Here is a 13,375-nt window from a genome sequence, read left to right as displayed (position 1 = left end):
TGTCCATTATATGCCTGGCGCCTCACGTAAACTCTCAGAACAGGGAATTCTGTCCTTTCTTTGTCTGCACACAAAACTGTATTTGCTCAGTGTTTGGTTTGCAGAAATCTGATGAGAGAATTCGGATAGAAATCCAAGGGGCCTTCACCACTTTAAATCCCTAAGTGGGGTTGGTCCTTGGATCCTAGTAACATGGACGTGTTTATTATTATGGGTTTCCCAGGTGGTGCTAGTGGTAAAGAACCCACCTTTCAGTGGAGAAGACCATAAGAGATGCCAGTTCGATCCCTGGCTCAGGAAGATCCCTTGGAGGAGGGCATGGCAACCCGCTCCAGTATTCATGCATAGAGAATCCCATGGACAAAGGAGCCTGGCGGGCTACAGTTCATGGGGTCACAAAGAGTTGGACACGACTGAAGCAACTTAGCACGCATATTATTAAGCTTCTGGGTATCTTTCAGGGTCTGTACCTACTTAAAAGCGAGTAGCAATCAAGGCTGCAACCTATCAGAGTCAAGTCTGGCCCTTCCAACACTGAGACAGGTGAACTGGAACCAAATCCTTGGACTTGTGTTTAATCCCTGCCAGATTGGGAAGACATGGTACATCAGTTTCCTCTCTAAGCTGCACCTATAAGATGGTGACTTACTACTCGCCCCCTTATGGGATAGTTGGGGTTAAATGAAATAAACTCTGTGAAAGCAGAGTACCAGCACTTCATAAGCACTTAGCACCAGATCCCATCTTCCCCGTATATGGAAATAAAAGGCGGCAGGAAAAATAAAAGATGGGAGGGAGGTTAGATCTTGGGGGTTTTGATTAAGGGGTTGAACATGATAGAGTTGATTAATGTGAACAACCATTAAATGTTGTTTTAAAATAAATCAAAAGTGAGCTCATTGCCAGGAGTTAGGGTGACTGTAATGGAGAGGAAGCGTATTTCAGGGGAGACAGTCTGTATGACCGCTGTGGCAGTGGTCACAGGAATGGGTGCTTGAGACAAAGCGTCCTGGCGCTTCTGCCACACCTGTGACAGTGAACCGATGAAACACTGGTACATGGCTTATAGCCCTGGCTCATCTGTGACTCGTAGCCCTGGATCCACATCCGTGTCTGGTTCTGATGACCCTCGCCTCTAACATAAGACCCTGTGTTGAGGGAAGCAGATGATGTGTACCAAGGGCTCTTTGTACTGCTTTTGCAACTTCTTATGACTCTCCATAAATATCTAAATAAAAAGATATTTGTGTTTTTTTTAAGAGCGTTCAGTGACCCCAGTAGGGAAATTGGCAGCAGGAAGAGGGGCTCTCGAGGGATGGAGTCTAAAGGAAATGAATACAGGATGACCTCTCCTTGTCATTTTTAAAGTTGTAATTTTATTTCTACTAATCGTGACATTAGCTAGCACTTACTGAGTGGCTTCTGTGGGCCACCTACATCACACATGGTCCACGTGGTACGGCCACTCTGGGGGCGGGTTCAACCTAATCCTGCCCCATGACAGCTCTGTTTTATACGTTTGAGTCTAAAAAGGTATGTGATCTGCCCAAGGCCACAGCGCTGGAAGCACAGAGGGGCAGCCGGGGTGTGAACATGAACTTTTTGGCTCTATTTTATGACACAACACACCCGTGTTTGCTACACTTCAAAGATCACTGATAAAAGGAATCGTGTTAAATGAAGGATTTATGTATCTGGGAGGGGAACTCAAGTTCCTGTTATGTCTCCTTGTGCGACATAACCTTCCTGTTCGGTTTGTCCGGAAATGGAAACACGGATGGGGCAGTGCAGCTGTCCTGATACTCAGGGCCCGGGGCATCGAGTCCTCACCAGGTCAGCAGCTCCCAGCCCCACTCGGAGGCCAGCGAGGCATCCCTGAGTCTGATTACCCACCTGCCCTGTGGCTGCTGCTTTCCCTTCAGGTATGGCGTGGCGGTGCAGGACTTTGCAGGCAGCTGGCGGAGCGGGCTGGCTTTCCTGGCTGTGATCAAGGCCATCGACCCCAGCCTGGTGGACATGAAGCAGGCGCTGGAAGACTCCATGCGGGAGAATCTGGAGAAGGCTTTCAGCATCGCTCACGATGCCCTTCACATCCCCAGGCTCCTGGAGCCAGAAGGTAGCCGTGGTCCTCTCTTTCCTCATAACTCATTTTTAACCTGTAACACCTTCTGTCCACATGGAAATTCTGGAGAATACAGAAACATCTAACGAAGTCATTTTTATATCTCCTATATTCCTGCCACTGACATCATTTCCCCACTGTTTTTCCTTATATCTCAATACAATTTTTTAACATAATAGGGATCATTCGGTGTATGTATGACTTTGTCCCTTCCTTTTTTGTTTTTTTTTTTTTTAAGGCTTTTAGAACTTTTTTTATTTTGAAATATAACACTCATGTAGAAAAATGCATGAAACAAACATGCATTTTTGTGATTCTGTGATAATCACATGTGAACGTCTGCGTAGCTACCAACCAAGTTCACAGCCTGCAGCTCCCTGTGCTTCTTTCCATTGCTACCCATTTTGCTGTTTAATTGTCAAGACGTCTCATATCATTTTGATTTTTTTATGTCCCACCTCTACTACTTTCTTTTGTATTAAACAAGCATTTCTACTTAAAAAAAAAAAGTTTTTTTTAAAAAAAACCTTTATTTTGTACTGGTTAGCAAATAATTAACCAGTACAAAATAAAGGTTTTTTTTAAAAAAAACTTTTTTTTTTTTAAAGTAGAAATGCTTGTTTAATACAAAAGAAAGTAGTAGCGGTGGAACATAAAAAAATCAAAATGATATGAGACGTCTTGACACTTAAACAGCAAAATGGGTAGCAATGGAAAGAAGCACAGGGAGCTGCAGGCTGTGAACTTGGTTGGTAGCTACGCAGATCACTTTCACTTTCCACTTTCATGCATTGGAGAAGGAAATGGCAACCCACTCCAGTGTTCTTGCCAGGAGAATCCCAGGGACGGGGGAGCCTGGTGGGCTGCCATCCATGGGGTGGCACAGGGTCGGACATGACTGAAGCGACTTAGCAGCAGCAGCAGCAGCAAATAATTAACAAATAATACTGTGATAGTTTCAGCTGCACACAGCAAAGGGACTCAGCCATACATATACATGTATCCATTCTTCCCCAAACTCCCCTCCCATCCAGGATACCACATAACGTGTATCTTCCTTTTTTTAACCTAAACATTATAATTGTGATGTAAATATTTTTCATGCTGCTAGGATGTCTTCATTATGTTTTTACTGGCTGCATAATGGTCCATCTAGTGGGCATACCAAAGTGTACTTAACTCTTTACCACTGGTAGATGTTCAGGTTGTTTTGGAATGGTCTTGTATGCTGCTAAGTTGCTTCAGTCGTGTCTGACTCTGTGCGACACCATAGACGGCAGCCCACCAGGCCCCCGGCATCCCTGGGATTCTCCAGGCAAGAGCACTGGAGTGGGTTGCCATTTCCTCCTCCAATGCATGAAAGTGAAAAATGAAAGTGAAGTCGCTCAGTTGTGTCCAGCTCTTAGCGACCCCATGGACTACAGCCTACCAGGCTCCTCCGTCCATGGGATTTTCCAGGCAAGAGTACTGGAGTGGGATGCCATTGCCTTCTCCGTAGTCTTGTATATAATGCTGCAATGAACATCTTATTAGATAAAGTTCAGTGTGCATCTCAGATTATTTCCTCTGGGACCACGTCCCATCTGTGGAATGATGCAGCTAGAAAGTACACGCCTTTTTAAGGCACTTGGTTATCTCTATCAAATCATATTCCACGTGGGTCAGGCTTATTTAGGATTCTCTCTGGCAGTGTGTAAGGGTCTCAGCTCAACAGACTCACTGATGGGATGGGCCGTGAACTGGCCACTCACAGGGAGGGACTTGGCCAGCCGGGAATAACAGAATCTTGGGTGCAGGGAGTCTAGGATTCTCCATCCCAGCTTCTCTGCTCATTAGCCAAGTGTGAGGCTTTACTACTCAAATCATCCCCCTTCACTTAAAGGGCTTAAATTTCCTGACATGTGAAATAAAGAGAAAAAACCTCCCTGGTCTGTGGGATCCTTCAGCGTCAAGCATCCCAAGATCCCATGTGAAAACTCTGTTCTTGTTGTGGGAATGTGAACTGGTTCAGCTCTTATGGAAAACTTCATGGAGAGCCCTCAAAAAATAAAAAAAGACAATATGTGTGATCCAGCAAACTCTCTGTTGTTGTTCAGTCACTCAGTCATGTCTGACTCTTTGCAACCCCATTGACTGCAGCACGCCAGGCTTCCCTGTCCCTTGGTGTCTCCCAGAGTTTGCCCAAGTTCATATCCATTGAGTCATGAACATGACTATCCAACCATCTCTTCCTCTGTCACCCCCTTCTCCTCCTCCCCTTAATCTTCCCCAGCATCAGGGCCTTTTCCAGTGAGTAGGCTGTTTGCATCAGGTGGCCAAACTATTGGCAAACCTTCTACTGAACATATAGTCAAAGGAAATTAAATTTAAAGGAAACAAGCTTGTGAATTCCCTGGTGGTCCAATGGTTAAGACTTGGTGCTTTCCCTGCTGTGGACCAGAGTTCAATCCCTGGTCAGGGAACTAAAATCCCATAAGCTGCACAGTGCAGTGAAAAAGACCCCAGAAAACCCCCAAAACAAACAAAATAAAACCAAAGGAAAGGAAATTGCAGTCTTGAAGAAATATCTGCACACTAGTGTTCATCGCAGCATTATTCACAGTAGCTAAAGCATAGTAACAGCCTAAGTGTCCATTAGTGGATGAATAGATAAGGAAAATGCCATGTATATACAATGAGATATCATTCAGCCACGGAAAGAAGGAAATTCTGTCATTTGCAACAACACGAATGAACCTGGAGGACATTACGCTGAAATAGGCCAATCACAGAAAAATACTACATGATCTCACTTATATGTGGAACCTAAAAAAGTCCAACTCATAGAACTAGAGAGTATGATGATGGTTACCAGGAGCTGGGGGTTGGCAGTGGAAAAAGTAGAGAAATGTACAAACTCTCGTAAGTTCTGGAGAAGTCTAACATACAATATAGTAACTATAGTTAATAACACTTATTGTCTACCAGAAATTTGCTAAAAGAGTAGATCTTAAGTTTTCTTAGCACATCAGAATAAAGTAACTGTGTGAGATGATAGATGTGTAAATTAACTTAATTGTGAGAATCATTTCACAATGTCTGTGTATGTCAGACTATCATATTGTACGCCTTAAATATATACAATTTTCATTTGTCAATTATACCTCGATAAAGCTGGAAAAAATTTAAAAATTAAAAAAATGTAAAAATAAATAAAATACAACCTGTGTTTTACATGTCCTTCTAACTCCTCTGTTTCTCTTAACAGACATCATGGTTGACACACCAGATGAGCAGTCCATCGTGACTTACGTGGCTCAGTTTCTAGAACATTTCCCGGAGTTGGAAGCCGTATGTCTGTTTTCCTTACCTATAATTCAGAAACTGTACATTTCCATCATGAGATGATGAGTTCTAGCTACTGTAATAACTGAATCTCGATCTCATGTGCCTTGCCACATTTTCATTTCAAAATCATAGCTAACGTACGCACCGGTAAAAAGCAGAATGGAAAGTCAGGCACACCTCTCACAAACCTCTCCCCATCCCAAACTTTTAAGATGCCCGCTTGTTATATGAATCAGCGACTTGATTTTCTAGATGTCAGATGGGACATTTTAGCAGTCTACCAGATTTTATCAGAGTGTGAAAAATTTTAAAGACAATGACCAAGCACATGTTTTTAATTTTTAGAATCTGAGCATACTTGGTGACTGATTATTTGGAGCAAAATCAGACCTTTTAGAAGTTGTCAAGACTCTGTTGAACCTCCAGCCAACCCATCCACAAGCCTAGGATTATAGTAATAATTATCACAACAGTAACAACAGTCCTTTATTGACTTTATTGGAAAATTACTTTATTGGAACACCCATGGCTGGCTCAGGGAAGCTTAACGGTCACTGAGATGGATGAGGTCCCTGACCTTGTGTAGCTTTGCTCTAATAGACAAAACAGGTGGCAAGTCAACAAACACATTATTGTTTCAAGTAGTTAGAAATACTAGACTCCCCTCCGCCCCGCCAAAAAAAAAAAAAAAAAAAAAATCGTACAGAACTAATACTCACAGGAGGGACAGGCTGCGCTTTTAGCCGGAGGCTTGTCAGGTCAGCATCCTGTGTGTCTCTGGGCTGACTGCCACCCCTGCAGTCCCACTTGACTCTGTATCATGATTTTCATTTTGTAGAAGAGAAAACGGATGCTCAAAGAGGCTTAAAGACCTCTCCAGGGTTGCCCAGCTGCCAAGTGCAGAGCTGGGGTTTGATCTCAGTTCTCTGTGGTTCCAAAGCTCAGGCATTTAGATTCCTTACAACATATGGCTAAAACTGAGACCCCATTGTGCACAACTCAGAAGAGCCAGGCTGGATCCTCTCCAGGCTCCCTACGTGTGTGTTTCCCGTCTGTTTCTGGGCCACAGATCACTTTCCAGGGTGCTTTAGAAGCAGGCATTCCATGGGCTGGAATGTCAGCTCTGCCACTTGAAGCTTTGTGGCCTTGAGCTGTTTAGTTAATCTCTCTGATACCTGTCTGTATGAGATGCCATCTGTAAAATGGAAATATGACCCACATTTTCAGGGTTATGTGAAGAGTAAATAGATATGTAAAGTCCTGTTGGCACAACAGTTGATGCTCAAAAAATGGTGATATTAATGTCATTCTTTAATTTAATCTTCATTATGAAATTTGGAAATACTAGGGACCGGGGCTTTTATTAGTCCTGAGCTCTTCAACCTAGGCAGAGTTTGAAATCAACTAAAATTTATGATGTGTGTGTGAGTCAAGGTCATAGCTTGGATTCAGCAAATCTGACACTTGAATCTCCCCACAGTTGATGCTCAAAAAATGGTGATATTAATGTCATTCTTTAATTTAATCTTCATTATGAAATTTGGAAATACTAGGGACCGGGGCTTTTATTAGTCCTGAGCTCTTCAACCTAGGCAGAGTTTGAAATCAACTAAAATTTATGATGTGTGTGTGAGTCAAGGTCATAGCTTGGATTCAGCAAATCTGACACTTGAATCTCCCCAGTGCTGGGGTCAGAGACTGGGGCTGGGGAAGGAGGGGTCAAGCAAGATAGAACACATGGGGAAAGTCCCCCTGACCCACACAGCACAGGGCATCCCCTAAGAACGGTCTGTTTGCATCCCTAGGGGATACAGATGAGGCATCCCAGCTGATCCAGACTCCTGTCGAACTGTTGTTTTTTTAAGTTTAGTAATTCAGCTGACTGTAGTACACTTTAATAAATATTCATTAAGCCCTGGTCGTGTGCCAGACACTGTGCCTGGCGTTATGCCCTGACATATGGTTTACTTGGGTAAATGTACCATATGCATTTGAAAAAACGTGTCCTGTACAGTGAAAGCGTCAGTAGTCAATTAGGCTGAGTTGGTTAATATGCTGTTCTAATACTCTAGAGAAGTGCCCTTTTTTTCTTTTCTTTTCCTATCAATGAGTGTGAGGGAGAAAAGTTAAAAACCTCTGACTTATGATTGTGACTTTATTGTTCTTAGTTCTGTCAGATTTTGCTTTGTGTGTGTGGAAGCTATGCCATAAATGCATATACATTAAGGATTGTTGTTTCTCTTTGAGGTCATCATTTTATTTTTGTTTTGTTTCATCATGGAGTAAATTTGATAGGAATATAGGAGCTATCATAAGTTAGTATTTGTATGATTTATCATTTTCTGTTAATATCTTTCTCCTTTCAGTGTAGGTGTGCTTATATTTAAAGAATGTTTCTTGTAAAAATACCTTAGTGTTGGGTCTTGTTTTTTATCCATTTTGACAAGAATTATTAGCGTGTCACTTTATTAGTGTATTTTTTGCCCATTTACATAGATGTAATCTGCCATCTTATTGTTGTTCTCCACTGGTCCTGTCTGTTTTATGCTGCTTTATTCTTCCTTTCTCATTTTCTTTGGATTGTTCAATTGTTTTTTGGTTTCCATTTTATCTCCTCTGTTGGCTTTTTAGCCACATCTGTTTATCTCTTTAGTAGTTCTCCCTAGGGATTATAATACTCATCTTGAACATACCTCAATCTACCTTGGACTACTATTAGGTAACTTTTATTTTTTAATTTGGCTGCCTCAGGATCTTCCCTGCATCACGGGGGATACTTTGTGGTGCACGGACTCTAATGGTGATGTGTAGGCTCAGTAGTTGTGGCACACGGGCTCTCTAGTTGTGGCACATGGGCTCCAGAGCACACGGGCTCAGTAGTTGTGGCTTGCATGCTTAGTTGCCCCTCAGCCTGTGGGATCTTAGTTGCCTGACCAGGGATTGAACTCACATCCCCTGCATTGCAAGGCAGATTCTTAACCTCTGGATCCCCAGAGAAGTCCCTCATTGTACAATTTTAAATAGGTACGTATTTTATATATTTTTGAATATGCAGCTATTTGATTCCACTCACTTTTCTTCTCCCTTCCTTTTGCTATTATTGTCATTTGCTTTGCTTCTGTATACTTTAATTTGCCATGGTTTGTTATTATTTTTGCTGTAAGCAGGAGACTTTTTAAGAAAACTTTTAAGATCATCTTTTATATCAGTTATACATTTACCGTTTTAAGTACTTCTCATTCCCCTATTCCAGATCCAGGGTTTCATCTGTGATTGTTTCTTTTTAGCCTGAAGAATGACCTTTGTGTTTCTTGAGGTGTAGGTTAAACGGTTGTTTTATGGTCTTTATGCTAATTCTAACCCTGGGTTATCTTTGGGTCTGCTTCTAATGACTAATGTTTCTCTCGATTATGGATCTCTTTGTTTGCTTCTTTGTATCTTTTTTTAAATTTTATTAATAATTTATTGTCAGTAAGAGAGACTGGTTAATGGTAGTTTTCAGTAAAAACCTTTACAAGACCTTGCATCACAAATATACAGACACTATAAAAATTGTGTCTGGTGGTTTGGGTTCTAAATGATTCTGCAGAAGGTCCTCATTACACTTTCCAATAATGAAAAATGTTTATAATCCTAAAATACAGAAACCCACTCATTTAAGACATGTTCATGGATCAGACCTGTCCTCATCCTATGTACAGCTGGAAATGAATGACTATACTGAAATGTATGAATGAAATGTCCTACTTCAGTTGAAAAGGACAGAGAGTGAAACCCTGGTTATATTAAGAAAAAAAATCAGGGTGCTAGGTAACTTTAATTTTATGCCATATCTGATATGTGATGAGGTACATGATATTTCCCCCACCCCCAGAGAATGTAACCCTTTCCCAAACAAGGACTTATGACCAGGAGCTGACCATTTTGACCTTCTCGGAACTTGATAAGGACTCTGTTGCAGTTTTATTTAATTTCAGCTCTCTGATTTCAACTAGTTTTAGAATGAGACCAATCCACTCTCCCCACCAGTACATTGGGAGCCAAGCACTGCAGAACCACCAAGATTGCTCTCTACTTTCAGCCCTGCTCTCAGCTGCATCTTTTTTTTAAATTGAAATATAATTGCTTTACAATGTTGTGTTAGTTTCTCTTATACGGCAAAGTGATTCAGTTATATATGTATATGGATCTCTGTACATACATATTCTTTAAATTCTTTGCCATTATGGTTTATTACAAGATACTATAGTTCCCTATATTAAGTGCTATAAAGTAGATCCTGTTGCTTATCTGTTTTATCTATTTTATATATAGTAGTTTGTATCTGCTAGTGCTAAATTCCTAATTTATCCCTCCCCCACTTCCCTCTTTGGAAACCATGAGTTTGTTTTCTGTGGCCGTGGGTCTGTTTCTGATTTGTAAATAAGTCCGTTTATGTAACATTTGAGATTACACATATAAGTGGTATCACATGGTATTTGCCTTTCTCTGCCTTTGCTTAATATGATAATGTCTAGGTCCATTCCTGTTGCTGCAAATAGCATTATGTCATTTGTTTATATGGCTGAGTAGTATTCCATTGTATAGATGTACCACATCTTCTTTATCCATTCATCTGTCTATGGACACTTAGGTTGCTTCTGTGTCTTGGCTTCTGTAAATAGTTCAGCCGCACCGTGCTTAACAGGAGTCCCTGTGTGGGAAAACTAGTATATGAACAGAAGTGGTTTTTCGTGTTTGAGGCCCTTCTGGATTCAATGTCTCACACCAGCCCGACAATCAGTAAAGATTTAGCTGCTCTTTCCTTATCTCAGGTGGGTTCACTTCTCATCCGTACCCAGACTAGGCAGTGGCCCACAGGTATGAGGTTGCCGATAATCTCCTCGCTTAGAAAGGGCCCATCCTTCTCCAGAGTTCAGTTCATTGAGATGTCTTTGCAGTCATAGCTTCGAAAATGACCTTCTCTTTAACTTATCTGACGTTTTCACATTTCAGCAGGAACAACAGTCATTTGCCCATCTATACTTCCATTCATTCTGAAGTGCTCTTGCTGGTTTGTTTTTGTGTTTTGAGAGGGGACTCTACGTGGCACCTAGACACTGATAATTTCATGGTGCCCTGTGTTTCTTGGTAGGAGGATTTTGTGGATTCTGACAAAGAAGCCCCTATAGAATCCACCTTCGTTCGCATCAAAGAAACCCCTTCGGAACAAGAGAGCGCCGTCTTCCTTCTGACCGAGGACGGGGAGCGAGCCTACACCATCAACCATGAGGCCAGCCACCCGCCTCCCTCCAAAGTCTTCGTCTGTGACAAGCCTGAGGACGCTAAGGAGCCCTGGCTGGGTGGCGTTTCCAGCCAGGAGCTGGTGGACAGCTCCTCCGAGTTCATGAACCAGATCATCGAGCAGGTTCTCCAAGGGATCCCCGGGAAGCTCAACAGCACCAGTGAACCGGCTCCAGAATCTTCCATCCTATCATCCAGAAAGGACAGCCGGAGGTCCAACTCTCTGCCAATCAAGAAGACGGTGCACTTTGAGGCTGACACCTACAAGGATGCCTCCTGCAGTCAGGACCCTTTCTACAGTGCAGACCTGCACTTTGAAGGGAGCCCCGGAGAGAGCAAGGAGTCGTCCAAGCAGGATGAACGGGTCTTGGCGGCTGATGCTGCTGAACAAACACCGAAACGGGAGGCGCCGGAGATCCTGGAAGTAGCCTCCAACGAGGTCCCTGGCGACATGTCCTCGGTGGATGGTGAGATTAGTCATCCTCCGACTTCCTGGACCTCTCCCCCCTGGAATGGGGCTTCGGAGAGGGCATCCAGCCCTGGGGACGAAGGCCATCTCCCCTCACCCCCGGGACAGAACACCGTTATGGCCAGTGCCGTGGAGATCAAGGTGAAGCTGCTGACGGTAGAAGCGATGGATAAAGAAGACTATTTTGAAGCCATACCATTAAAAGCCTCAAAGTTTAACAGCGACCTCATCGATTTTGCCTCCACCAGCCAGGCTTTCAACGAGGTTCCTTCGCCTCATGAGAAAAAACCTGCAGAGGAGGAGCTGTCGGAGGATCACCCGGAGAGGTTGGGCAAACGGAGAGGGAAATCCGCCCACAAGAAGACAGATTCGGATAAGGCTCCAGTGAAGCTCGACCAACCTGACCCTCACAAGGACCCTGGAGACCAAGACCAAGGCTATTCTTTGGCCCCCGAGGAGGCCCTGGTGGATAAAAAGCCAGAGGTGTATGAGAAGGCCAAGCGCAAGTCCTTCCGACGCCGCCGTCGGGGCGAGGAGGAAGGGGAAGCCGAGTGCCTCCGCGGGCTCGGGGGAGAATTGCCTTCCAACCCGCCAAGCAGCAGCGTCAGCTTGGAGACCCTCCGCAGCCCCAGCGAGGAGGGCCTGGACTTTAAGCCGTCTCCCCCGCTCTCCAAGATTTCCGTCATCCCCCATGACCTTTTCTACTACCCGCATTACGAGGTGCCCCTGGCGGCGGTTTTGGAGGCTTACGCGGAAGGCTCGGAGGATTTGAAAAACGAAGAGATGGACCTGGAAGAACCGGAGGCTTATCTGCTGGACCTGGGGGCCAGGGAGGACGAGCCCGAGGAGGCCGAGGCCTCCCAGAGCAGCTTCAGCTTCTCCGGGCTGGGCGAGGACCTCCCCCAGGCCAGCATCGCGGAGGATGCCAGTCCCGCCTCGGAACCCTCTCCCCAACCCTCGCCTGAGGACCACCAGCAAAGGGAGGCCAAAGACAGCGTCCCCGTGCAGGGCCATCAGGTATGTGACTATGGAGTTGGAAACCCTGCGTGGGGAATTCTGTGCTTCTTCCCAAATATCCCTGTGCGTGCGTGCTAAGTCGCTTCAGTTGGGTCCGACCCAGTGTGACGCTATGGACTATAGCCTGCCAGGTTCCTTTGTCCATGGGATTCTCCAGGCAAGAATACTGGAGTGGGTTGCTATTTCCTTCTCCTAAACTCCCCTTCTTCCTCCATAAAACAGAGAAATGCAGCTTCCCGCACAGGCATCCCAGGTCTAGAATTTAGGGAGAAATTCACTCCAGGCTCAGGCATAGGGCTAGGTGAGTATCTGAGAGGGACACTGGTCCAGTTTGGCACTCTGGACACCTTGCTGGCCTCCCCGTAGTCCTGGCCCTGCCCACAGGCTGCCTGGGAGATAAACTGAGGTCATGCTTGGTGGCAGTGGGGGAGTCCCAGCGTAGTGATATCAGAAATCATTTTCATTAGTGATCACAGCTCCGCCTCTTCTGCACTGAGTCAACTGCAGCCCGTTCTCCTCCAGCAGCTGGGAAAACCAAGCCAGACCTCACACTGGACCCCAGCCTTGATATTTCAAGGCCTGTTATCTGTTTGGCATGATAGTTTGGCTCCTGCTGTTAGAATTGGGTTGTATAAACAAGGCCAGGGAAGGACACGCACGTCTGAGCTGGAGCAGCCAGGCACACGCTGTCTGCCACCTTGAGTCTGCCTTCACCTGGCCAAGCAGCTCTAAAGGGGCCCCCAGAGTGAGCGGTGAGAGGGTGTAGGGTCCCCTTCCCCGCCTGCCCCTCCAGACACAGCTGCCTCTTCCCCGCCTCCCAGATGCTCCTTTGCCTCCAGGCTTTGCTGGAGTTGCTCCCCTATCTGGAGGCCTTTGCCTACCACCTGTTTGTGTGTTTGTGTGTTTGCATGCTTAGTTGCTCAGTCATGTTGGACTCTTTTTGAGTCTCATGGGTTGTAATTTTCTCTGCCAGTAAAGAGGGAGCATTTGTGTATTCATCTCTGGGCTCCAGAGGCCAGCCTGACAGGGCCTGCAAAGCTGCTGTCAATGTGCACTGAATGGCAGTTTGGGGTGCCCTGTGAGGACAGGTAAATTAAACCCTGAGCTGATGGAGAGTCAAGACAGGATCCAGTGAGGGCCCAGAGGTGCTCGGAGGA

At 44.8% G+C, this 13,375-nt stretch overlaps 1 protein-coding gene across 4 annotated transcripts in view; it reads left to right on the top strand.

The window, feature by feature from the left end:
• CLMN (calmin) overlaps positions 1–13,375 on the top strand; it is a 122,016-nt gene that overhangs the window by 88,042 nt on the left and 20,599 nt on the right. For all 4 annotated transcript variants that reach the window (XM_027521748.1, XM_027521751.1, XM_027521750.1 and 1 more), the window contains exons 7-9: positions 1,923–2,116; positions 5,370–5,452; positions 10,584–12,218. In XM_027521748.1, coding sequence (XP_027377549.1) covers positions 1,923–2,116; positions 5,370–5,452; positions 10,584–12,218 — 1,912 coding nt within the window. The remainder of the gene's footprint in view (positions 1–1,922; positions 2,117–5,369; positions 5,453–10,583; positions 12,219–13,375) is intronic.

Source organism: Bos indicus x Bos taurus, chromosome 21 (genome assembly GCF_003369695.1).
Source record: "Bos indicus x Bos taurus breed Angus x Brahman F1 hybrid chromosome 21, Bos_hybrid_MaternalHap_v2.0, whole genome shotgun sequence".
NCBI lineage: Eukaryota > Metazoa > Chordata > Mammalia > Artiodactyla > Bovidae > Bos > Bos indicus x Bos taurus.
The sequence above is the reverse complement of the archived record's forward strand: the minus strand, read 5'-3'. Positions and strand labels throughout refer to the sequence as shown.